The following is a 25,763-nucleotide window of genomic DNA, read 5'->3' as shown; positions in this document are numbered from 1 at the left end:
GAGCTTTGTGCTATTTTATTTTGAACAAGTCTGACTCAATTAATTTAGTAGTTGATGACTAATTAATTCAATTAATATTAAAATGAACAGCGGGAAGGTTATCTTGCTGCGTAAAATTTGATCAAATTAAAAATAAAGATTCTCGTAAAATATTTAAGAAAATCAAATAGAGATGGCTTTGAAGAATCCAGACTGAAAAGTTGGGTGAACTGCTTGAAGTAAAATTGGAACAGCGATTAAAAAATCGTTGAATATTTGTTTTCTGCATAAGTTACACAAACAATATCACCCGGACATGAAAATAATGGAGTTTGATGCTCACTGTACTATATAGTATGCATTTCGTAAATCGCATTTCAACAAATGGGAAGAATGTAGGATAAGTGAAAGGAGGGATTCGTCGAAGCCCACGCACAAGGTCGTTCTTACCAACTGTCCACACAGAAACAAGAATCAATAAGGATGATTTCGTACATAAAACTTATACGCATTTGAGCAGATAGAATTTAGATTTAACGGTCAACTGCGTGGTCAGTAACTTGTATAGAAATTCCTCATCTCGGAAGTACCAAAAATACTGAAACGCATGAAATAAAAGCAATTTGGCAAACGATATTACATTTAGGTTGAACAACGAACTTGAACAAATGATTGTGTTTGGTAGAGAGCTCGTGTTGAGAACACGAGTGGTCTAGCTTTGATAATAAACACAAGGTAGGCTTGGTAGTAGGAACGAGAGAGGAGAACAATTGAGTTTTTCCATAAATACCAGTCAATAATAGCGAATATTCTGTTCAAGAAACTCAAAAGGAGGAGGGTAATTGGAAAAGGCCCAGAGATGCAGGAAGATTCCACTTGGTTTATACCATGGTCAGACTTAGATTACGAGATCAGATACTGGATTATAAGAACAGATATAGACTCAGATAAGAATTTAGTAATGATGAAGAGTACACCGAAATTTAAGAGAATCGTGCAGAATAATCAGTGTGGGAGGAAGTGGTATACTAAAATACTGACGAATACGTTTGAATTTCGCTAAAGAAGTCTATACTGCTATAAGGAATACGACAGTAGGCTTCTGCTGGGAAGGAGTGGACATTTCTAAGTAGAGTGATCATAAATGTCGGAAAAACACGGATACTGGGAAGGAAACTGCGAAGAACCCTTCGGTAATATATGAAATACCTCGATATTCAGGGAAAGACCGGAATACAACAATAATACTCAATTTGAAATTTAATAAACAGGAATTACATGGAGGCCAAGCATAAACTGCTGCAGGAAAAATGTCAAGAAATAGGAAAAGAAGTCAGAATTACCTAAGATGAAATTAAAATGAAGTGCGGCAACATTAAGAGATCAATGAGAATCCCACAGTTAAACAAAGAGGAGAGAGTGGGTGGATGGGAAGAGTACAGTGGAGGAATGCAGGACGAGGAATTGTGTGATGTGATGAAAGAAGTTGGGGTGGACATGGGAGAGATAAGGGATCCAGATATTAAAAGAGCTTTGGATGAGTCTAGATTAAATAAAGCAGAAGAGATAGATAACAATCCATCGTAATTTCTATAAATATTTGGGGAAGTAGCAACCAAACGGATAATGAAGTTGGTGGGTGATTGAGTGTGAGATCGCGACATATCGTCAGACAATCGAAAAACCGTCATCCATTCATTTCTGAAAATAGCAAGAGGAGATAGTGAGAGAACTATCACACAGTCAGCTTGACAGCTCATGCGTTGATGTTAGTTGTCAGAAAAGAATACATAAGAGTGGAAGAGAAAATTGAGGAACTACACGATCGTTTTCGCAGAGCTGGTGTTTCACTTGATAATGAAAGCAAGGCAGAAGATAAATCCAGAGACGTTCATAGAATTTGTTGACTTGGAAAAGCATTCGACATTGAAAGTGGGACATAATAAAAAATTCTGAGAAAAATAGGTGTAAGTAACAGTTAAAGGCGAGTAATATCAATATGTACAAGCACCAACAGGTAACAATGTGACTAGAAGACCGTGCACGAAGTGTTCAGCTTGAAAATGGGATAAGACGGTTATGCAGTCTTATTGTTCCTCTGTTTCATCTATACATCGAAGAAGCAATGAGGGAAATAAATGAAAGGATTAAACTGATGGTGAAAGGAAACCAGTGATAAGATTTGGTGATGACTTTTCTATCCTCAGTGAAGATGAAGAAGAATTACAAGATCAATTAAATGAAATAAACTGTGTATTGCGGGGGCGGTGAAGATTTCGGCTCATAGGCCATGCTCGGGCACGATCTCAAAGCCCACAGCCTCGCTCCATACAATGAAGTGCCAAAGAAACTAATACAGGCATGCGTATTCAAATACAGAGATACGTAAAGAGGCAGCATCCGGCGCTGCGGTCGGTACGCCTATGTAAGTCAACAAGTATCTGGCGCAGTGTAAGATCGGTTTCTGCTGTTACATTGGCAGGTTATCAAGATTTAAGTGAGATTGAACGTGGTGTTACAGTTGGAGCACGAGCAATGGGATACAGAATCACCGACGTAGCGATGAAATGGGGATTTTTCCGTACGACAATTTCACGAATGTACCGTGAATATCAAGACTCAGGTAAAACGTCAAATCTCCGAAATGGTTGCGGCTGGGAAAAGATCTTACAAGAACGGGAATCGTTCAACTGCTGCGTCTTCCAATGCTTGGTCATCAACATTCAACGAAACATCATCGATGTGGGCTTTCGGAGCCGAAGGCCGACCCGTTATCCTTGATGGCCGGACGACACAAAGCTTTACGCCTCGCCTGGGCCCGTCAACACCGACATTGGACTGTTGGTGACTGGAAACATGTTGCCTGGACGGACGAGTCTCGTTTCAAATTGTATCGTGCGGATGGACGTTTATGGCTATGGAGACATCATGAATCCATGGAACCTGCTTAACAGCAGGGTACTATTCAAGCTGAAGGAAGCTCTGTAATGGTGTGGGGTGTGTGCAGTTGGAGTGCTATGGGGCCCCTGACACGTCTAGATACGATTCATACAGGTGACATGTAGTAAGCATCCTGTCTGATCACCTGCATCCATTCATACCCATTGTGTATTCCGACGGACTTGGTCAATTCCAGCAGAAGAATGGGACACCACACACGTCCAGAATTGCTACAGATTGGCTCGAGGAACCCGCTTCTGATTGAAACAATTCCATTGGCTAATAAACTCCCCAGACATGAACATTATTTAGCATATGAGGGATGCACTCCAATGTGCTCTTCGGAAGAGATCTCCACCCCCTCGTACCCTTACTAATTTATGGACAGCCCTACAGAATTCATGGTTTCAATTCCCTCCAGCACAACGTCAGAGATTAGTCGAATCCATGCCACGCCATGTTGCGGCAATTCGGCGAGCTCACGAGGACCTACACGATATTAGTCAAATGTACCAGTTCCTTTGGCTCTTCAGTGCATATCCCCCACCGCCACGCCACGCTGTCTGTGGGCGAAGAGGGGGAAGCGGGAGAAACTGCCAATGCCCCACATTCACATGGTAGCACAGTCCCACTGCATATTACTTTGTTTTAGGTTTAAAAAAAAGTTCAATTGTGTGTGAATTCCTAAGGGACCAAACTGCTGAGGTCATCGGTCCCCAGACTTACACACTACTTAAACTATGCTAAGAACAACACACGCACCCATGCCCGAGGGAGGACTCGAACCTCCGGCGGGAGAGGCCGCACAATTCATGACATGGCGCCTCTCTTTTATGTTTAACACTTCTCAACAACACAGATCACAAAGAAAACAAATTTCCAATATTTTTCAACAATTTTTGCTGCGTTGAAATCATAATACAAGTTTATCTGGTACAAACTATCGGGAGACGGACAGACGCAGATAATTTCACAGAGTTTCGCACTCAAGTTGCCAAGTAAGCTTGATTTATTTAGTTTCATAACTGGAAAAAAAGTTTTTGACTAAATGTGTCGATCGAAAGCTGTAGCAGTTCTGCAAACTCATTACGGTGACTTGCAAACTCTGCATGAGGAAAGCAACGTAGACGTCCTGGACAGTTTTGGCGCTTTTTATTTGTCAGTAAAACTGGAATTACCTTTCAGGTCAATCAACAACAGCTGTATATGCACAAGGGTGCTTTCAACTGGAACGGCAACCACCGGAAACAGCTCAGATAAACGACTGACAGTGTCCTCAAAATCTTCATAAAACTTGCTTGTTAATTGTTTCAAGGACGCAATGAATCTTTAACCCTAGCCTTTTCTTTAACGTAAGTGAAATTAGGTAACTGGACTGTCTTCGTGAGAATGTGTTCCTCACACGACGCGGTTTTCTTTTTAAATGCATCCCTATCAAATGATAAGCAGGTCAACTTGCAGTGTCTTACTGTGGGCAACGTGCAGTCAAGTCTACTTAAAATGCGAAGTCTGCGTTTCATTCCCGATGTTCTAATTTTCGTTCCTGCGCTCCTTTTTCCTTCATAAATTTGACCATAGCTAATTTTAAATCGAAAAAGAGTTTCAGGCATGCCACTTCACTTAACCATCGTACTTTGCAGTAATATATGAATTCTCTTAGTTCAGCTCCAATGAAAATTAATGCAACTGACAATGGAATAATGCGTGCGACTTCAGAAGTTTTACTATTCGCACCATCAATTTCTTCACCTGTTCCAGGCCTGCAAATTTAGCACAAAGTGCTTGTTGATGTACGGAAGAATTTGTCCCGTCTGTCGATCGTCGTCATTTTTTGCTCTTTCATTGTCAACTAAATCTTTGCTGCATGGTTTTTCAATGCCTTTCCATAGCAAATATGCAGTACATGTCGCTTATGCTAATTGAGAATTATTATACCTCTCTTTTGTCATTCCCATTCATTTTAGTGATTGCGACAACAGAACGATAGCCTACCCAATTTAAGGAATTTTGCTACCTAGAAAGCAAAGAACCCATGATGGACGAAGTAAGGAATACATATAAAGCAGACTAGCGATGGTAAGAAGAGGGTATCTGGCCAAGAGAAGTCTTCTAGTATCTAAGATAGGCCTTATTTCGAGGAAGAAATTTCTGAGAATGTCCGTTTGGAGCACAGGATTGTATGCTAGTGAAAAGTGACCAGTGGGATAACCGGAACGGAAGAGATGTGGTGCTACAGTCGAATGTTGAAAATTAGGTGAACTGGTAAGATAAGAATTAGAGGTTCTCCGCAGAATCGGTGAGGTAAGCTAAATATGGAAAACACTGAGAAGAAGAAGAAGAAGGGGAACCGTGGTAGGACATCTGTTACGACATCAGGGAATAACTTCCATTTTACTAAAGAGAGCTGTAGAGGGAAAAAACTATAGCGTAAGACAGAGATATGAATGCATCTAACAAATAATTGAGGACGTAGATTGCAATTGCTACTCTGGGATGAAAATCTTGGCACGGGAGAAATATTCCTGTCGGTCCTCATAAAACACGTCAGAAGACTGTTGACTGAAAATGGGGCTCATGTCTGGGGAAGGCTTTTTATCTGATTCATCGGCACCAGGACGACGACATTTCACTGAACTATCAAGGACCTATTAACTAGGTGTGTTGCATCTGCATACTACGTACTGATAAAGTGATTTTCAACAAGAAAACGTTAAGAATGAGTGTTTCTAGGCGGAGAATGATATTTTAAATACGAATCAGGAGCTCCGTCTACCGCCTTTTCACGAACAGATGACTGAATTATAGGCAACGCACGTTGCATAAGCACACCGCAGATTGTCTGCGCCCTGATGCCTCTCAGGGACATAATCAGTAACAACAGTCTTCGGTATGTGACAGCGAACATTTTGTCTCTAACAAAAGTTGTTCTTCATTAAAAGATCTGTCAGCCCCAGACGTTTGACGCAAAGTCTTTGAAACATCCTGTAAATTCAGCTTGCCCTTTTTTTCCACCTATAGCCTGCAAACTACGGATAAAGAGCAACAAGGAGGAACCATATTTCCAGAGTTCAGGAAAGCATTTGAAACGGTACCCTACTGTAGAATTTTAGCAAAGGTACGAGCATACGGTATAGGTTCCCATATATGTGAGCGGCTCGAAGGCATCTAGTACGTTGTCCTCGACTGCGAGTGTTCGTGGACAGCTAGCGTGTCGTTACGAGAGCCCCGGGGAAGTGTGAAAGGAACGCTCTTGTTTTTTATGTTCGTAAATGATCTGATGGATAGGGTGAACAACAGTCTGTGGCTGTTTGCTGATGACGCCGTGGTGTACTGGAAGGTGTCGTCTTCGAGTCGCTGCAGGAGGATACAAGACGACTTCAAATAATTTCTAGTGGGTTGATGAATGCTTGCTGTAAATGTAGAGAAATGTAAGTGAATGTAGCAGGAAAAACAATATTCGAATAAAATGTTAGTAGCCTGCTGGTTACACAATCACGTCGATTATATAGGCACAACATTGCAAAGCAGTATGAAATGAAAGGAACATGTAAAGATAGTCGCAGGAAAGGCGAATGATAGACTTTGTCGAGAGAATTTTAATAAACTGTGATTAACCTTTAAAGAAGACCGCGTGCTAAACATACTTGAGTACTGATCGGGTGTTTAAGATCACCACCAGATCGGATTAAGGGGAGACATTGAAGTAGATCGGAGGCGTACTGCTAGATTTGTTGCCATTAAGTTAGATCAACAAACGAGTATTACGGAGATGCTTTGTGAACTCACATGGGAATCCGTAGAAGCAAGACGACGTTCTTTTCGCTAAACACTACTGAGAAAGAGTACACTATTTGCAGTGTGTGTGTTGAGGTTTACTATGTAATGTCCTTGAGAAATTTCTGAAGGGCATTGCATACACCACCGAAAACAAATAGTGCTGCATGCATAGCCAACGACAATAATAATAAAGCCACTTCATGTGCGGAATCACAGGAATTGTGCGAGTAGAGACTTGGCGAGATATGAAGATGTGAGTCGGTCGTGGAGTTGTGCTTGGATAGCCGAGGTGGTTAAAGCGATAATACACGTGGAGCAAGAAATCCAGATTACAGTTCCGGCCCGGCGCAAACGTTTAATAAATTGTGCAGCTGCAGTCTAATCCTATTCTAAATTCCGAATACACTTCTTCCACTATTCAGAAAATCCTGAAAATCGGCATTTGAAGTTGACTGCAGAACGATTCTACAGACACCAATGTACATTTCGTGTTTGGACCGCGAGGATAAGGTAAGAGAAATTAGGCATAAAGACAGTCGTTTTTTCCTGCCTCTATTTGCGAGTGGATCATAAAATGAAATGACTAGTAGTAGTACAAGAGACCGTACTCCACGCTCCATACGGTGGTTTGAGGAGTTATGCGTCTCCTTGTTCGAGGGAGATTCCTATACGATGCGGCGCCTCTCACATTCAAGTAACCGTCTCCTTCTGTCTTGCCAGTCCTCGTCATGCGCGACTCTGTCCCGCATCGTACGCCCCACTCCTTCGTTCAATTGTAGCCGGGGTCCTCCTTTTTTTCTGTGTCACAGAGGTTTCCAGTGCAATGTTTTAGGAGACCATATTTCCTCTGGCATTCTTACGACCATGCCATGTTAGCAGTTTATTTTCAATTTTATCTACAATTTCCTTTGTAACTCCCATATGTTCTCGTACCATTTCGTATCTTCTTTTGTTTCTTCTTGTTACTTCACAACTTCGTCTCCAAAACTACACTACTATAGCCGGTAAGTTCTAGTCATTGACCCTAGAGGTTTCTCACAGTGTAGCACCATACAGACAAATGCTCTCAACTGCAGTTTCGTATAGCCTCCTTTTCAATTTCTTTGACGTAGTTTTATTCCAAATAATGGACAGTCACTGCTTATTTGCCACATTTCCCTTTCCTATTATTTATGCCCTCGTGGCTTCTAGTTGTATTCGAAATGATTGTCGCTAAATATTTATATGATCGACTAAACTTTACTATAGACATGTCGTCCATAACAAGATCCCTTCCTACACCTTTGGAAACCAAGTATTCAGTGATTGAAAAGTTTACTTTCACTTCCCATTGCTTATATTATTTCTTAAGCTTTCTTAACATGTAAGACGTATCTTCTTCCTCTTCTTCCGCTTTCTAACGGCTTGTACATAACATTTGTGAATTTTGTAGGGAGCATATTGTGCTCATGTGGGAGCAATCTAGATGGTTGTAAAACAATTAACTGGTAGCCAAGAACGCAGGATTTCTTTTTATTCCATGATTACTGGTTTCGGCGAAACTAAAGCCGCCATCATCGGATCTTAGGACACACAAAGGTTACAACATCAAGGCAAACAATGGAGATATTATTAGTTGCCTATATCACGCAGGCTTTACAAAATTGTCATACGTAGCACATATGTGGACATATATGTCCTAAGATCCGATGATGGCGGCTTTAGTTTCGCCGAAACCGGTAATCATGGAATAAAAAGAATTCCTGCGATCTTGGCTACCAGTTTATTATTTTACAACATTTGTGAATGTTTTGATTATTCACTACCTCCCACATCAGAGAAAGTGGTACACTGTCATAAGCATTCTGCAAGTCTATGAAAGCTGCGTGTGTCTCGAAGATTTGTGCCATTCTCTTGTCAGTCACCTGCCTAACGCTGCAAATGTTACCGATACAAGACCTCCCTGCCGAAAAGCCACTGTGTTCTTCTACTTCCTCAATTCCTCTCAATTCTAGTTTTAAGGATCTAACCATACAGTATATAGAACTGAAATGTAATGCCTCCATAATTTGGACAGTCGTTCTTGCTTCCCTGTTTACATGTAATTTTGATGAACCCTTCTTAAACTCTTCAGGGATTTCCCCTGCACTAGAACACAGAATGAAGTTGTATGTAGTTGTAGATATAGTCTTAAGAATCCTGTCTCGTCCCATACTGCATGCAAGAAAGCACGGTTGTGTTTCTCACTGAATAAATATGACAACATTACAAGAGTGCACTGATGAAAAGAAAGTCACTAAATAGTTTCAATTGTACTCACAAGAACGGTTTCTGCGCTTGTCAGCCCTCCTGAATGATGATGATCTCCACTCGCCGGCAGGTGGCGTGGCTGCGCGTGGACACACAGACGATCCTGACGATCGCGGCGCACGTGATCACCAAGAACCACCGCATCGGCGTGACGCACAGCGACCGGCGCACCTGGTTCCTGCACATCCGCGACGTGCGGGAGTCCGACCGCGGCTGGTACATGTGCCAGATCAACACCGACCCCATGAAGAGCCAGCTCGGCTACCTCGAAATAGTCGGTAAGTACCGTCCTCAAAGTACAGTGGGCAGGCTCCGTGGTAAAACATAGTCATTGCGCTTTATTTACGCGTAATCGCTCTGTCTTGCCCAGTAGTAGATCAGTTTGTTTAATTGTTGAGATACAAGTCTTGGGCTACTGAGTGCGTATTAAATTGCAAGCTTCCCATTTATGTCCGTGCAGGGGGGCAAGTAAACGCAGTGACTCCGCTTCAGAGAACCTTCTAGTGCCTTGTGCCCGATGGATAGAACGTTCAAGACAACACAGCAAGTGTAAAACGTCAAAAATCATTTCTAGACATCGTTTTATAAAGCAATAAAGCTTTTTAAACAGTTAATATCTCTCTAATAACAACACTGCCTGATCGTCCACCTCCGGTAGCTGAGCGATGCCGGCACGGCAGCTCAGAGTGTTCGGTCAGAGGGTTTAGCCACCCTCTGTAATAAAAAAAACTGAGTGCACGGATCGACGAACAATCTGAACGAGTGTCATCCGACGTCCGCCACGAACAATATAGAACAAAATGAGACAAAAAAAATTGCGAGCGATACGGAATGTCAATCCAAGGGCCCGGGTTCGATTCCCAGCTGGGTCGGAGATTTTCTCCGCTCGGGGATTGGGTGTTGTGTTGTCCGAGTCATTATCATTTCATCCCCATCGGCGCGCAAGTTACCGAAGTGGCGTCAAATCGAAAGAGTTGCACCTGGCGAACGGTCTACCCGACGGGAGGCCCTACTCACACTACATTTATTTTACTGGCTGATTCCTGGCACTCTCGTCGCTGTTCATGAAGTAGTCTGGTTCTAATCTGCAAGGCGATGTCATCAAAAGCAGCTTCAACTCAGTTCACATCTTTCTCACATGAGTGAAACAAATTAGTGATGGACGTAACAACTAGCCATTGAGGAGAATATAAACAATAATTTTGTCTTTTTAACGAGTAATTTCTTGTTCATCTTCTGTATGGTGTAAAAACTGGCAGTTGACCCTAAATAATGAAGAGTGTGAGATGATTCACATGAGTGCTAAGAGGAGTCCGTTCGATTACACGATATATCAATCAAATCTAAAGGCCGTAATTCAACGAAACACCTAGGAATTACAATTACGAACAACTGAATTTGGGTGGAACACATAGAAAATATTGTCGGGAAGACTAACCAAAGACTGCGTCTTATTGGCGGGACACTTACAAAATGTAACAGATCTACTAAAGAGAGTGCCCGCACTTTGCTTCTCCGCCCTCTTTTAGAATACTGCTGCGCGGTGTGGGATCCTTACCAGATAGGACTGACGGAGTACATCGGGAAAGTTCAAAGAAGGGCTGCACGTTTTGTGGTGTCACTGAAATGATACAGTATTTGGGGTGGACATCATTAAGGCAAACCCGTTTTTCATTGCTACAGAATCTTCTAATGATATTTCAATCACCAACTTTCTCCTACGAATGCGAAAATAGTTTGCTGTCGCAGACCTACACAGGGAGAAACGATCATCATAATAAAATAAGGGAAATCAGAGTTCGCACGGAAAGATATAGATGTTCGTTTATTGCTCGTGCTGTACGAGATTGGAATAATAGAGAATTATTGCGAAGATGGTTCGACGAACCTTCTGCCAGGCGCTTAAATGTGATTTGCAGAGTATCCATGTAGATGTAGATCGTAATAGCTTTTCATTTCGAGATGTTACCTGTTCCTATTTACTGACAGCTGAAAATACTGTCTAAAATATTCTGTATTTCCTTACAGTCATCGATCGACGATATTTTCCTGTAGCGTCCTGTATTCTCGGAGGTCGTTATTAGTATTTCTGTCCAAATCTGGTGTAGTGTTTATTTGTCTAGAGAACATCAGCGTCTCTCCTACACTTCATCTGATACATCTCCACCTTCAAATGAAAAGTCGCCATCCAGTGTAACAGATTGTGTTCTGTCACCCAAAAGTTCTTCCACCTAATAAAGTATTCGTGAAGGTATTCCATTACCTTATATGTCTATTGTCACTCGTTTATATGGTTCTTTGTCGAACATCTTTCGGAGGTCGTCGGCTGTTTAAGGAACTATCCTAGAATTCACTTAAACGTTTCGAAGGATTGGAATGTCGCTACAAGCGTTATGCCTTTAGAACAAGAACCTTCCTCGATGTCGACGTTACCACGAAACATTAGTGAGCAAATTTAAGCTATATAACAGTCTGATGATTTTGGAAAGTACTCAAATTGATTGTAAAATCTGAAAACAGCGACATTTTTGAGCGATATGGAATGTGCATGACCCGAACTCTAAATTGTTTTAATGATGGTATTATACGCCAAATTTTGTCTTATCTTCTGATTTTTCTGGAAGTCTTGAAGTACATAAACTACAGAAATCGATAACTTTCTATAACTAATATTTTTGCAGTCCGGTCTGAATTAATTTATAATAGACTTGTTGAAATGGATAATTAACTATCCGTATGCTCTTTTAATGAGAATTTCCCCTCCGATAGCCAAAATAGATTTTACCTAAGGAAGAACAGAGGGTTGTAATATCAATCATGAACCGGACTTTCTGTGTCAGGACTCACTGTAAATAAGAGCCCCGCAACGAACTTGTGAATTCAGACCAGTTACACTACTGGCCATTAAACTTGCTACACCACGAAGATGACATGCTACAGACGCGAAATTTAACCGACAGGAAGAAGATGCTGTGATATGCAAATGATTAGCTTTTCAGAGCATTCACACAAGGCTGGCGCTGGTGGCGTCACCTACAACGGGCTGACATGAGGAAAGTTTCCAAGCGATTTCTCACACACAAACAGCAGTTGACCGACGTTGCCTGGTGAACTGTTGTTGTGATGCCTCGTGTAAGGAGGAGAAATGCGAACCATTACGTTTGCGACTTTGATAAAGGTCGGATTGTAGCCTATCGCGATTGCAGTTTATCGTATCACGATATTGCTGCTCGCGTTGGGGGAGATCCGATGTCTGTCAGCAGAATATGGGATCGGTGGGTTCAGGAGGGTAATACGCAACGCTGTGCTGGATCCCAACGGCCTAGTATCACTAGCAGTCGAGATGACAGGCATCTTATCCGCATGGCTGTAACGGATCGTGCGGCCACGTCTCGGTCCCTGAGTCAACAGATGGGGCCGTTTGCAAGACAACAACCATCTGCACGAACAGTTCGACGACGTTTGCAGCAGCATGGACTATCAGCTTGGAGACCATGGCTGCGGTTACACTTGACGCTGCATCACAGACAGGAGCGCCTGCGATGGCGTACTCAACGACGAACCTGGGTGCACGAATGGCAAAACGTCATTTTTTCGGATGAATCCAGGTTCTGTTTACAGCATCACGATGGTCGCATCCGTGTTTGGCTACATAGCGGTGAACGCACATTGGAAGCGTGTATTCGTCATCGTCATACTGGCGTATTACCCGGCGTGGTGGTATGAGGTGCCATTGGTTACACGTCTCGGTCACCTCTTTTTCGCATTGACTGCACTTCGAACTGTGGACGATACTTTTCAGATGTGTTACGACCCGTGGCTCTACACTTCATTCGATTCCTGCGAAACCCTACATTTCAGCAGGATAATGCACGACCGCATGTTGCAGGTCCTGTACGGGCCTTTTTGGACACAGAAAATGGTCGACTGCTGCCCTGGCCAGCACATTCTTCAGATCTCTCACCAGTTTAAAACGCCTGGTCAATGTTGGTCGAGCAACTGGCTCGTCACAATACGCCAGTCACTACTCTTGATGAACTGTGGTATCGTGTTGAAGCTGCATGGGCAGCTGTACCTGTACACGCCATCCAAGCTCTGTTTGACTCAATGCCCAGGCGTATCAAGGCCGTTATTACGGCCAGAGGTGGTTGTTCTGGATACTGATTTCCCAGGATCTATGCACCCAAATTGCGTGAAAACATAATCACAGTTCAGTTCTAGTATAATATATTTGTCCAATGAATACCCGTTTATCATCTCCATTTCTTCTTGGTGGAGAAATCTTAATGGCCGGTAGTGTACTTGCCGACATAAATCCGAACGCTCGGCTACGTCTGGGGCCAGGCAGGGAATCAGTATGCCAATGAAAAAACGCACAATAAAGTTGATAATTTCGCCATGTGTTATCGAAAGCATGAGACTATTTAAACATGTAGATACAAAGAATTAAATTTGTGTCAAACAGAAACTCACCCCCTGCCGGAGACGTTCGCTGCAGGTCATCCCAAGACCTGTAGTTGTCATGTGTTGTGACGTACGGTACAGGGCCCGCATATGTAGTTGGCTTCTTTTTGTACGAAATGACATAATTTGTGCCTCTATCAGTGTTCAAAAATTGAACCAAAAATCAATTAAGCAGGTGGTCAACCAGTTATGGCTCATCGTTACATATATCTGTATACTGGAAAGTAACAGACGAAATAGTGTGAAACATTGGCTTTGAAAGCAAGTGACTATGGGTCGTAAGGCTAAAGGCTCTCAACACAGAAGACTTTTTTTCAGTTTTAGAGAAATAATCTGCAGTAGGCCAATAAGAAGAATGGGCCTGACGTTTTTCCTTTGAAGAAATTGGAAGCAATGCTGGGAAAAGGCTGTACCGGATAGCATGGTGAAGTGTGTTGCATAGTAAAAGTAGAATAGTAGAAACGATTCCACGCTCAATTCTATAGTAGCGCTGAACAACTGCTCGTATTTATAATTTGTTTCCTTAATTTCAGTTTATGTTCACAATATTCTCGTTAAACTTTTGATTTAGATCCATACAAACCATCTTTGGGTATGTTCAAAACAGTTTCTAAAATAATACTTATTCATCATCAGCATCATCATTTATTATGTTAGCGGGTCTTTGAAGCCTACAGCAGAAGAACAATAGGAAAAAAAACCGTTACAAACACAGAAACCCCAATAAAAGAATGTCTGTCAATCACAAACGAGGACGTATTTGCTGCAGTTGGCACTCCATCTTTTTCGATCTCCAGCATCATCCTCCACGACCGCTGGTTCCATTTCTTGAAATATCGTCATCATTCCTCCTTCCAACGCGTTCTTGGGCGTCCTCTCGGGCATTTTCCCGTGGGTTGAGAGTGGAGGACTCTCTCAAGAAGGGATCCGTCCGCTCGTAAGATAAGGCCAAACCATTGTAGTCGCCTCGGGTCCCAATAGTCGTCCATTGTGTGGCTTTTCAAACCTCTGGTACAGGTCTTCATTTTCCCTTCTTTCCCATTTACCTTTCATGTTACTGTAGACGTGTCCATAGACCTTCCGAAGAACCTTTCTTTCAAACTCACATATTGAATCTTCTGTCGTTGCTGATGTCTCCAAAGTTTCACAGCCGTATAAAAGTGTTGGCCTTAGCAGTATCATCTACAGATGGACTTTGTTCTTCTGAGATATTAGACGAGATTTAAAAAGATTGTTCAGACTAAGGAACACGCTGTTAGTGCTTGTTATGCATTGATGTAATTCTATCGTCACTTCGCTTTTGTCGGTTAATACTGAGCCCAGGTATTTGAACTCTTCAGCACTTTCGAAGGTATGCCCCTCTAAAACAATGTAGGAAGGGACAACTCGATGACGTGATACTCCAAGATATTTAGTTTTGTCCTCGTTCACCTAAAGCCCAATTTCCTTTGCATTTTGGAGGAATCGGGAAGTATTAGCACACATTTACTCTAGGATATCGCCAAGGAACACAACATTGTCTGAAAATGCCAGAATTGTGTCTTCTCCCACCATCTCCATTTCTCTGGTTCGGCAAGTGTAACGGCCTACTTTTTCCAAGGCCAAGTTAAATATTATTGGCGACAGTGGATCTCCTTGTCTCAATCCATTTTGGATAGTGAAGGTGATAGTTGGTTGCCAGACCGTACTTCAGAAGTTGACTGGGAGTCGCTAGCTGCAATTAGACGGATGTATTTTGACGGGATGCCAAGTTCCTCTAACGTTTACCATAATGTGGCGCGGTCAACGCTGTCATAAACTTGCTGAAAATCGATGAAGATGAGGCGTAGATCCCGACTGAACCCACAGAAGTTTCCTGTCATATGCCTCAAAGTAAATATGTGGTCAACGGTAGACTGCGCGGGGACGAGTTCACATTGATATGTGGCCTACAATTCCTTCGGCCAGTGGTTTCATTCGGTTTAGCAGCAGAGTTTTAAAGATTTTGAATTCAATTTCTAGAAGTGAAATTCCTCGCTAGTTAATACATTAGTATTACATTAGTATATATTAAATAAATCTATAGAGGGCCACTATGGGCCGAAATCGGTAGTCTAAGAGTATTTCTGGTCTTACCTTGAAATTGAAGAAACAGATGCTATTCTCCCAGGATCACTGTTTTTATTCGTGACTATCTAGCAGTTCGCAGAGCTCGAGTTTATTTACAAGATCTGCTGCAGCTGCTATGCAGTGAATAAGAAGCTATATACCACGTCATAGACTAAAATAAGCCAACAGTAACAAATACGCCTATAGCTGGAATCTCGTAAGCATTCCAAACCGCACTCTGCACATTCTGTTAACAGACAGCGGTGCTATAACGTCTTGATTAGATATACTGGTCGTACTTACGTGTTAGGTGTCACGGAACAGCCCTTCTTTGATGTCTACCTTTTACTAAAAATATTATTATACTGAAATATTGTTACAGGTGTTTTTGCATTGCTAATACGCAAGGAGTCGCACACTGATGATCGAGTCCGTAAATATATCATGATTATATTTATTTGTTACCTCAGTCGTATATAGGACTGGAAGAGAACGAAGAGTCCCTATACCATTTACTTATATCTTCTTAAAAGAACCAATACTCATCTAAAAGTATGAATTAGAGATATGCAGAGGGATTCTTATTAACTACTAGAAACCCCCGAAGTGACGTAGATGACGCTGTGACAAGAAATTTAATATACGAGGCATCTGACTGCAAATTTTGGGAAATGTCCCAAAAGTGGAAGACAAACGTTGAACGTGGGACGTTACCAGATGTAATCAAGTAAAAGCTGTTATTATTTTCTATTTTTTTTCTTTTGTGCCTTCTTTCTTTGCTTATAGACTTGATAAATTAAGTAGGTCACATTAACCGAATCTTCCATCGGTTCTTGCTGGTACAACATTGCAATAAATGAAAAGCGATAGCTTGCTTTTGTTCTACAGTATTACTTTTATTGTATTAACCGGTTTACAGCTACAAGACCAACCTCAGACTTTTACTGACTATTGTCACCAAAAAAGTTAAAGTATTTTTAAACGAGACTGGAAGGGATTGGGATTGTTTGGGGGAAGAGACCAAACAGCGAAGTCATCGGTCTGATCGGATTAGGGAAGGACGGGGAAGGAAATCGGCCGTGTCCTTTCAAAGGAACCATCCCGGCATTTGCCTGGAGCGATTTAGGGAAATCACGGAAAACCCGTATCAGGATGGCCGGACGCGGGATTGAACCGTTGTCCTCCAGAATACGAGTCCAGTGTGCTAACCACTGCGCCACCTCGCTCGGTAGACTGCAAGGAATTTACATATCTAGATTGAAGCAGAAACGTGAATTAAATAAAATCTTTGATAGTGTGGTGGTTATGCAAAGTAAAAAGTAAAAAGCTGAGCAGTAAATACAGATAAAAGGAGCAAGTAGGAAAAGAGACTAACACAAAACTGAAACAGCAAGCCTATGTAATTGTTTATAATACTGAACGGAAGCAATAAAAAAATAAATTCTTGACAAGACTACTTCAGGAGGTACAAAACCAATTAAAAGCAAACCAAGTGAAAGGAAGAATTACATGTGTAACTACAGAGAATATGTGGTTCAAATGATTCAAATGGTTCTAAGCACTGTGGGACTTAGCATCTGAAGTCATCACTCCCCTAGACTTAGAACTACTTAAACCTAACTAACCTAAGGACATCAAACACATCCATGCCCGAGGTAGGATTCGATCCTGCGATCGCAGCAGCAGCACGGTTCCGGACTGAAGCGCCTAGAATCGCTCGGTCACAGCGGCTGTCAGAGAATATAAGGAACTTAAGCAATATCTATAAGATTATCAGAAATAAATAAATGCAGAGTAATGAAGGGTTGTGACGGAACATAGAGGAAATGACATCTTCGAGAGAGTGGCTTGGAAAGTAAAAAGTTTAACAAAATACAAGTATAAAAGGAGGAAACAGGAAAAAACATTTAAATTATACTCAAAACTGTGCCTATGTAACAGTTTGCATTAAACAAACGAACAAAGTAAAATAAAAACGGATCTTTATGAGTCAACTTCAAGGGGTGTTAAACATGGAATGTAATACAAGTACCAGTTAAAAGAAAGACTTAACAATTGTAATTACAGTCGATATCGTTGACATAGCCAATTTCAGTAAAATAAAAGAACTCAATGAGTACAAGAAAATGGGGCAAAACGTAGGAACAGACAGTATGGAAAGCAATGGAAAACAGAGAGTATTCTGTAAGGTTTAAGATAGGGAAGTATTAAGCTGTGTCTGGTCATTTAAGGTGACATCTGAACTATGAGCTAGATGTTTGTTAATTTCCAGGGCTTCGAACAGGTGGGTCATTTAATAGTAACGACGCAATTCAGAAACTTAAACTCATTTACTTGGGATGCAATGCGGTAGTTCTTTTCTTGTACTGTACTTTCCCGTAGCAAGGGAGACTGCGAGACCTGAATGTGAACACATATTTGCCTAACTTAATGGAAAAAAAACTGCATCCATGACTCAAAACAGAAACCCTGAGGCTCACGCACTAAGTCGCACCGGGTACCCGGGTTCGATTCCAGGCGGGGCCAGGGATTTTCTCTGCCTCGTGATGACTGGGTGTTGTGTGCTGTCCTTAGGTTAGTTAGGTTTAAGTAGTTCTAAGTTCTAGGGGACTGATGACCATAGATGTTAAGTCCCATAGTGCTCAGAGCCATTTGAACCATTTGATCTAAGTCGCACTCTGATGGCCAGAGCCACACCGACGTGTTAGTACTTGAAGGGTGATGAGCAAGTGCCATAGACCGATAGGCTCAGCCGCTGCACGTGCGCCGATGTACTCCATCTAGTGACGTCACATATTGAGCACTTGCCGTCCGCTTTCGCATATTTCCCAACATTGTCGTCTCATGCGTCTTATATAAAATTAATTGTCTCATCGTAATATACCTTGTTTGGGGGTTTTGAAACGTTAATAATAATTGCCCTAAATATCAGCCGTTTTTGACAGGTTTTACACGTAATTTGCTTCACATCTTTGTCTCCATTCACACAGTAGATCTATCTATCTCAACCCACAGTTTCACTAAAATTTCCCGAGGCGTTCCTGAATTAACTTTCCTCTCCCATTTTCAACCGCATCACTGCGAGTGTTGCAGGTCACTTAATGTTCGTGATTCAACATAGATCACATATGTAGCAACATTAATTGAAGTTACTATCCTGCTCCAGAATTGCATGTTAACTCTTCGTACTGCAACCAACAACAATATGGGTTAAATGTCATCGGGGATACTCAATCAGCCCAGGGACTCATATAACTGTGGATTCGAAAGTAATATAGTTTATTTTCGATTTTTTATACATACTCCCTCTTCACCGCCGTACCCCAACAATATTGGTGGTGGGGGTATCCTAGCATCATTATATCCACACAGAAGTATTTTTTCGCATTTGTGGCACTTGTCGTTGAAATTTCTCCAGACGTTCCATGCTTAACCATACTTCTTAGCAAATATCCTTTGAGACCTACACACGTGTGGATACTATGGGTTTTGTAATGGTTAACGAAGTTTCATATTGAGCAGCATGATATATGCTGAGGCGAGATCTTCTTACCATCCCGTTTTGTCAAAGTTGTACTTATCAGAGCTACTGGGCTGGGATGCCCTTACTTTGCCGTATTAAGATGAATGTTTCCAAAGTTCCTAACTGCGTTTGGATTTGCGCAGGCGTTCTTGGCTGTATATCTGAAGCTAACCGTTCAGCCGATCGTATAGGTAAGCCTCGTCGTCCATTCGCAGACACCGTACAATTGCTCCCTCGGGTACCATCACCTGGTGCTGGAGTGGCGCTCTTTGAAGTCAGCCACTGCATTTCTATCTGCCTGAATATAGCGGCGGGGAAGTGACCACTTTTGTTGAAATGATGGCCACCGTATTACAGTGCGAGAACTCAGCTACCATCGTTCGCAGTATTTTTCTTACAAGCACTGCGAGCTTTTGTGTGTGACTCTTGCTGTGATGGCATCGGTATTTAGACGGGCGACGAGTAGCCATCTATCACTGAATGTCGATTTGGAAAGAAAAAGACGAGAAGAGATGTAAGAAATTAGCCTGTCGTTTAACGGTGGGTTTAAGTATCTAAATAATCCATGAGCGTGGGTGCTATGACGACAGATTCAAGATGATCACTTCACCGAAAGCTTCAAAATTAAATTCATTTTTATTTGTTTCTGTTCCATATTCTTCGCCTAACTGGACTCTGGCCAGAACGTCCATCTTTCAGCTGACTTACTGTAACACGCCCGGGAGTACAAATGGGTCGGGTGGTACCCATGTAACTGGTTATCGCTTCTGGACCGTGCGCCCTGTCCACACCTTGTACCTGGTAATCCCACGGCGGTCGTACTGCTCTGCTCCACACTGCTGCTGGCTTGCCTGAAATTATCTATCGAAAGATGCAAGCGGGTTTAGGGGAGCCACTCAACGTTAAAACGCAACACTGTTCGACGTCTGGTATGAACTACTATATTCTGAGACAATTAAAGAAAATCGCAGGTTGCACTGTTTGCATTCTAATTCATAAGTGTTTATCCCAATTAATGGATGATTACCAGTCCACAATATCATTCGGACGAGCGCACGCGTAACCGACACGACGCGGGTGATTGTTGATGATGCGGAAGCCGAATTATCGCACGAAAGTTCTTACACTCGTCACGCATACACAGATTTCTTTTGATACCAGTCCTCCTTGACACTAATAATGATATAACATTGTTGATAAAGTTATTTTTCAGTTCTCAGTTCTCACTTATACGAGCGTGCGCGTAACCGTCGCGGCGCGGCTGATTGTTGATAATGCGGAACGCGATGACCGAACGCACGTCCTCAAGCTCGCTACAAGACACTGGCACTTAAATGCTCTCTTTTGTGGTAAATAGTATTACTGATTCACATTACTTTGTTCTTGGTGACTGAACACGGCGCGGATGATAGATACTGTACGGTACGACACGCAACGAGAGGATACACAAATAGGTTATGGGCGGCACTGCTCAGTTTTTAATTACTTCTTGACACACTTTCCTCTGAATCATTTGCTTATTTCATCACTTTACTGTAATAGCACTTGTAGCAAAACTTCAACTTCCGTACTAACAATGCCTCTCACATGCAGAGCTACCCACAACACAACATAACAGTTTCGTGTTCCGTGCTCGACTCTACAGACGCGGCTGCCCGCAAAGATACTCCGCAACCAAGCCAGCGATATGACAGTACGATTACATTACGAAATACTAACCGCAGCTTTTCCATCGAATAGTTCATGCTGTGTGGATCCAGTTACAAAAAATATCTTAGTTGTTTACAGGGATCGATTCCTGTGTTCTGTGTATCAGAGAGAGGATACCTCTCCGTTGCGTTAGATATTACTGATTTATAATGAAACATCACCAGTTACGTTCACGAAGAATTTGTGTCGTATTAGAACACGACAGGGACGTAATTGCCCTTCACAGACACGAATTTGAAATCTTATCTCCTGCTTGTATATAAACGAGATAATTAGAAATTACTGTTGTTGCAACAACGGTGAAGTACGCAGCTTTATGTTTGGAAGAAAGTCCGCGTCTTTATTTAGAAAGAGAACGGCAAAGATATTCAATGAGGGGCATACTGTCTTCGCTTCTGTCGCTGCTATGACAGAAACGTGAATTTTTACGGATGATTGACACGAATATTGGCAAAGCCATAAATCCATTCCTCTAATACCCGTTCTCAGTAATTGACAGGTCTATAAAAGCAATTATCGTGTTTAATTGACAGTTTTAATCCCACGGAGCGGCGTCGCGTTTTTTGTCCCGCGTGTGCTTCAGTCAGTTCTGCTGCTGTCAGAATCCATTACCTGCGGTCGGCTCGCAGGCTCTGCCGACCATTTGTGGCGTGCTGTTTGTTTTTTCGCTGTTTATTCTCCGAGCATTCCTTTACAATTTCGTTAAAAGCCACTCATCAATTTCTCCTCTCCGGGCGTATCTTTTAGCCGCAAAGAATCAGCGTGTAGTCCTTGATACCATCACTATGCTCGGTAATCGTGGCGATCATTATTCCAGGACAGAAAGAGTTTTTGTTATGATTTTAATATTACATAATAATAGAGAGTTTATTGATGGTAATACACAAATCATTCCCACCTAGTAGAAATTCATACTGATATTTTCTTTAAACTAATAGTTTTGACTGATTCCGTGCATTTTTCTGCTGTAAATTTTCACTTCATATTCCATATTATTGCACAATTTAGATCTAGGACATTTCCATATAGCTACGTTTGTTTCCTGGCTGTTCCCTCTTCAGAAATCAGCGAAGGAGAATTTTACCTTGTATCAGCACCTTCCCCTGATCCCTGTTCACATAGACAGCTGTTCACCCATAGACTGTACCTTGGGTGAAATTGTGTGCTTTACTGTTAAAAATATGCCAGTTTAACGTCGTGGCGCGCTTTCGTACCACTCCACTGGTACCAGCTGTAACGTGTCAATTGCTGGGGGAATACCTACTCCTAAAGAGATTTTTCGTTCAGGAAACGGTTAGTTCCTTCGAAAAATTAATGGGACACTATGTGACTCAGAGAAGTTAGACGCTTAGTTCTACAGCAAAAACCGGATAATGTTGAACACCTTCTGAGCTATATAAACAATTTCTTAAATCTGCAGTCTGTCCGTACCGCCCATAGTACCTGGGTAATACCGAAACCCTTATCAAGTAATAATAATAGTATGAAATAAAGAAGAAGGTGGACTATGTCCGCATAGCCCTGCACCTTACAGGTATACTAAAATTCCTGTTCTACGGAAGTAACACGTCTTACAAATGTTCAAATGTGTATGAAATCTTGTGGGACATAACTGCTAAGGTCATCAGTCCCTAAGCTTACACACGACTTAACCTAAATTATCCTAAGGACAAACACACACATCCATGTCCGAGGCAGGACTCGAACCTCCGGGACGAGCCGCACAGTCCATGACTGCAGCGCCTCTGACCGCTCAGCTAACCCGCGCGGCTAACACATCTTATTACATTAACATGCATGAAAGTAAGTTGCAAAGTTACTGTACATGTCACGGCGACAGATGTAAATCACCTCACTCTCCTGTCCATCAATGTTTTTTCAAGTTAATGTTTATGTTGCTATCGGATTATCGAACTCAACTATTGGAGCTTTACGTATAAATCAACCTTAGCTACGAAAATATCTTCACCATGTAATTAAGAAACTCGCTTTTCTTATACGCTGCAGATATTGATGTTATTTAATTGACGAATGAAGACTGTCAGTCTGAAACGACGACGGTTCAAGACTAATTGCTTTAAATGTTGATTTGACACTACAATAGTGAAGACATAGTCACAGGACATAAAATTTTTCTTTGAAAAAGGGGGTTACATTACCAGTTTCAACGAACCGCGTCGACATTTTAAAATGTAAAACTTCAGTTTGAGAGTATATAATGGGAATTGTGACCATACATCTGATAACCATTACGGAAAAATAATGAGACCAGGCAACAGAGGCACAACCAAGTCACTACAAGTTATGTCCATGCTTGCCCAACCTTTCATTCCATGTCCTAATGTAGAATAGACAAAAATCTACACCAGGGTAAAAATGGCCAAAGATTCTTGCAGTGTCTCCTGCTTTGACACAGCGATCATATGGCTGATATAAATTCACAAGCCGTAAGTGTATCACGCATGGCAAGCTTCCATATGGGATGCAGCACATAATTTAATTTAACATGTTCCGAGAAAAGTGTCTCAAAACACGCTATTCTCAGCTGTAGGACTCTTTTTTCACATGCACAGATAATCAGTCTTGACAATTAAAAGTAATGCGATATTGTGTGTGTGTCCATGCACTTCCGAATAGAAGAATGGAAATGTAGTGGTAATGTCTTCAACCGGATTGCATATTTCAGCTGAAGGTGGTTGGAATTTCATTTATGTTTGTGTTCATTTTATCGTAGTGTGCTTTCGCACAACCGGTTAAATTCAAAGTAATGCTCAGCAAGATCAGATTTTTCAATAGAAAAGCACTGTTCGTTCCCTTTTACGTACATTAGTTTAAATACTTCGGTTTCCTTGCCGAAATTTTCTTCAGGGAAAGAATGAAATGTAATTTTTCAATTGGGAACCCCTGCTCGGACGTGCTTTGCTTCGGTACTACGGGGCGTCGAGGGTTGATAACGGTGGCGTCAAAGCTTTTCTGCATAATTTTATATCATATCATAATTAATTATGCAACACATTACTCTCGAGCGTAGAATGGAGATACTGACTGCATTTACGCAACGCATAGTGTGTTAGGCAAGACAGTTCAAGACGAAGCCCGTCTCCAAAACTTCGTGACTGGAGCGTAAAATTAGGAGATCGGTCTTTAATTAAAAGACTCTAAAAAGCACCACATCTTGCGATGCGAACCAAATGCGGTTCAAAATTTTGTCGGCACACATGATCGCAGGGTGTAAGTTGACGAAGTACAGTATACTGCACACTGTGAAATATATACGGCTGTTCCGTACAGTCGGACCATGAGGAAAAGTCCTCATTTCGTGTTGCAGCAATAGGTACTACTTTTTCTTTTATCTTTGCGTCGCATCTATACGGAGTTGGCATAGTTACTATTAGATTCGGCAAAGTTAAATAGTTCAGGAGGCACTTCAGTTGAAGAGGGATGGACATCGCTAAAAACGGCAGACACAGAAGTTGGAAAGAAAAATGTGAGTGTAATGAGTATTGAAAGCACCTTCAAAGAAACCGTGGGTAACAGAGGAAATACCACAGCTGATAGACGAGAACAGGAAGTTCAAATATGGTCAGGGAAATTCAGTAGTACAGAAATACAAGACATTTAGAAATCAAATAAATAGAAAATGCATGGAAGTCAAGACGATATCGCTGCAAGAAAAATGTGAAAAAAGGGCTCACTCAGCATAAAACAACGTTCAGTGAAATTCAAAAACAGGGGCGGTAACATTAAGTGCGCAATGGGAACTCCAGTACTAAACGCAGAGGAAACAGCGGATAGGAGGAAAGAGTACAATGATGGCCTCTATGAGGGCAGGCCTAGTCTGATGAAGTGATAGAAGAAACAGGGGTCGACAGGGAAGGAGTAAGAGATCCAATATTAGCGTTAGAATTTAAAAGAGCTTTGAACGACTTAAGAGCGCTCATAACTAGAGCTGACAAGTGCGAGAATTATCACGCAGTCAACTAAACAATTTATGCATCTAACTGACTGACGTGAATAGTGTACAAGAGAATGAAAAAGGAAGTTAAAGATCTATTAGATGACAGTCAGTTTGGCTTTAGGAAAGGAAAAGGCACCACAGACGTAATCTGACGTTCGTGCCGGTAGTGGAAGCAAGATTGAAGAAAATCCATATGATTGTTACTGGAGTTGTAGATCTACAAAAAGCGTTCGACAGCGCGAAATCGTGCCGGGCATCAAAATTCTGAAAAAAAAAACAGGAGTAAGCAACAAGAAAAGACGGATTGTATGCAATATGTCCAAGCACCAAGAGGCAAAAATAGTACTGGAAGACCAAAAAGGGTTTTAGACAGGGATGCAGTGTTTCACCTCTACTGTTCAATCTATACATCGAAAAAGCAATGGCGAAAACAAAACGAGGTTCAAGAACGGGATAAAAATTCAGGGTGAAAGCATATCAATGAAAAGATTCGTTGATGACATTTCTATCCTCAGTGGAAGTGAAGTAGAATTACAGGATGTGTTTAATAGTATGAAAAGTCTAATTGAAAAAAAAAATGAAATGCTGGTGTGGCACTGATGGCCGAGAGGCCCCCATCCGGGGAAGTTCGGCCACCGAGTTGCAAGTCTTATTTCAGGCGACGCCACACTGAGCGACTTGCGTGTCGGTGATGATGAAATGATGATGAGCAGAACACAACACCCAGTCGGCATGCGGAGAAAATCTCCAACCGAGACGGGAATCGAACCCGGACACGTTGCAAGTTAGGCAATCACGTTACCACTGAGCTACGCAGGAGGACAACAATCTAGTTAGTACAGAATATGAAATGAGAATAAATCGAAGAAAGCCGAAAGTAATGAAGTAGAAATGAGAACAGCGAGAAAATTAACATCAGAATTGAGGATTAGACTAACTTAAGGAATTGTGTCACTTAGGTACCAAAATAACCTATGATGGATGGAGCAAGGAGGCCATAAAAACCACACTAGCACTAGCAGAAAGGACGTTCCA

General features: G+C 41.8%; 1 protein-coding gene across 1 annotated transcript in view; it reads left to right on the top strand.

Annotated features, from left to right (window-relative positions):
- Positions 1–25,763, top strand: part of LOC124613495 (opioid-binding protein/cell adhesion molecule homolog) — a 202,394-nt gene that overhangs the window by 10,804 nt on the left and 165,827 nt on the right. Inside the window, exon 3 of the mRNA XM_047142203.1 lies at positions 9,056–9,263. Coding sequence (XP_046998159.1) covers positions 9,056–9,263 — 208 coding nt within the window. The remainder of the gene's footprint in view (positions 1–9,055; positions 9,264–25,763) is intronic.

Source organism: Schistocerca americana, chromosome 4 (genome assembly GCF_021461395.2).
Source record: "Schistocerca americana isolate TAMUIC-IGC-003095 chromosome 4, iqSchAmer2.1, whole genome shotgun sequence".
Taxonomy (NCBI): Eukaryota; Metazoa; Arthropoda; class Insecta; order Orthoptera; family Acrididae; genus Schistocerca; species Schistocerca americana.
Note: the sequence above shows the minus strand (reverse complement) of the source record. Positions and strands in the feature narration are given on the sequence as shown.